This window comes from Lepidothrix coronata, unplaced genomic scaffold (assembly GCF_001604755.1).
Source record: "Lepidothrix coronata isolate B3197 unplaced genomic scaffold, Lepidothrix_coronata-1.0 Scaffold469, whole genome shotgun sequence".
Lineage (NCBI taxonomy): Eukaryota > Metazoa > Chordata > Aves > Passeriformes > Pipridae > Lepidothrix > Lepidothrix coronata.
Genome location: NW_016690649.1, coordinates 16,133 through 17,723, shown reverse-complemented (window position 1 = coordinate 17,723; position 1,591 = coordinate 16,133). Strand labels below are relative to the sequence as shown.

Genomic DNA, 1,591 nt, shown 5'->3' with positions numbered 1-1,591 from the left:
CACCCTGTGGGGTGGGAGGGGACACCCCCGGGGACACCCTGTAGGGTGGGAGGGGAGGGGACCCCCCCAGTCTGATGAGCCCCCTGGCCGTGGCACAGGGAACCCCGTGTCCATCCTGGTGGAGAAGGCCATCGACGGGGACAAGCTGAAGCACCTGATCACGGTGCCCTCGGGCTGCGGGGAGCAGAACATGATCGCCCTGACCCCCACCGTCATCGCCACCCACTACCTGGACAGCACCGAGCAGTGGGAGAGCTTCGGGCTGGACCGCAGGGCCAACGCCATCGAGCTCATCAGGAAGGGTGGGGACAGGGGGACATCCCCCCGGGGGGCAGGGACATGGGGACATCCCCCTGGGGGGCAGGGATGGCCCCAAAGGGTGGGAATGTCCTCCCAGGGTGGGAATGTTCTCTAAGGGACATTGGGAATGTCCTCTAAGGGTGGGAGTGTCCTCCCAGGGTGGGAATGTCCTCTAAAGGACATTGGGAAGGTTCTCCCAGGGTGGGAATGTCCTATAAGGGACAGTGGGAATATCCTTCAAGGGTGGGAATGTCCTTCCGGGGTGGGAACGTCCTCAAAAGGGTGGGAACGTCCTCGAGGTGTGAGAATGTCCTCCAAGGGTGGGAACATCCTCAAAAGGATGGGAATGTCCTCAAAGGATGGGAACATCCCCCAAAGGGTGGGAACATCCCTCAAAGGGTGTGGGAATACCCTACAAGGGGGTGAGAACATCCTCAAAAGGGTGGGAACATCCTCCAAAGGATGGGAACGTCCTCCCAGGGTGGGAACGTCCTCCCAGGGTGGGAACATCCCCCAAAGGGGGTGGGAATACCCTACAAGGGGAGGGGAACATCCTCAAAAGGGTGAGTGGAAACATTCCCAAAATGGTGGGTGGGAACATCCCCCAAAGGGTAGGAACATTCCCAGAGGGTGGGTGGGAATATCCCCCAAGGGTGTGGGAACAACCCCCAGAGGGTGAGAACAGTCCTCAAGGGTGGGAACATTCCCAAAGGATGGGTGGGAGCCTCCCCTAAAGGATCAGAACATCCCCAAAGGCGTGGGTGGAACTTCCTTGTGTTGGCCAACATTTGGAGGGCGTTGGTGGCCTAAAAACCACCCCTGAGTGTTCCTTGTCTTGGCCAAAACTCGGAGAGTGTTGGTGGCCTAAAGCCACGCCCGCGCTCTCCTTGTGTTGGCCAATGGTCGAAGAGTGTTTGTGGCCTAAAACCACCCTTGGGTGCCCCTTGTGTTGGCCAACGTTTGTAGAACTTTGGTGGCCTAAAACCCCCCTTGGGTGCCCCTTGTGTTGGCCAACGTTTGCAGAACGTCGGTGGCCTGAAGGCACTCCCTGTTGCTCCTTGTGTTGGCCAATGATTGACTGGAAGATGTTGATGGCCTGAAGCCACCCTTGTGTTGGCCAACACCTGGAGGGCATTGGTGGCCTGACCACGCCCCTGACCCACACCTTGTCTCCTCCCCAGGTTACGTCCAACAATTGGCCTTCAAGAAACCCGACAATTCCTACGCCGCCTTCATCGGCCGCCCCTCCAGCACCTGGTGAGGGAGAGGGGCCACCAAAACCCCCCCTGGG

General features: G+C 59.4%; 1 protein-coding gene across 1 annotated transcript in view; it reads left to right on the top strand.

Moving 5' to 3' along the window:
* Nucleotides 1-1,591, top strand: part of LOC108510077 (complement C3-like) — a 34,671-nt gene that overhangs the window by 24,631 nt on the left and 8,449 nt on the right. The window contains exons 7-8 of the mRNA XM_017839728.1: nt 45-302; nt 1,482-1,550. Of these exons, the coding sequence (XP_017695217.1) occupies nt 45-302; nt 1,482-1,550 (327 nt within the window). The remainder of the gene's footprint in view (nt 1-44; nt 303-1,481; nt 1,551-1,591) is intronic.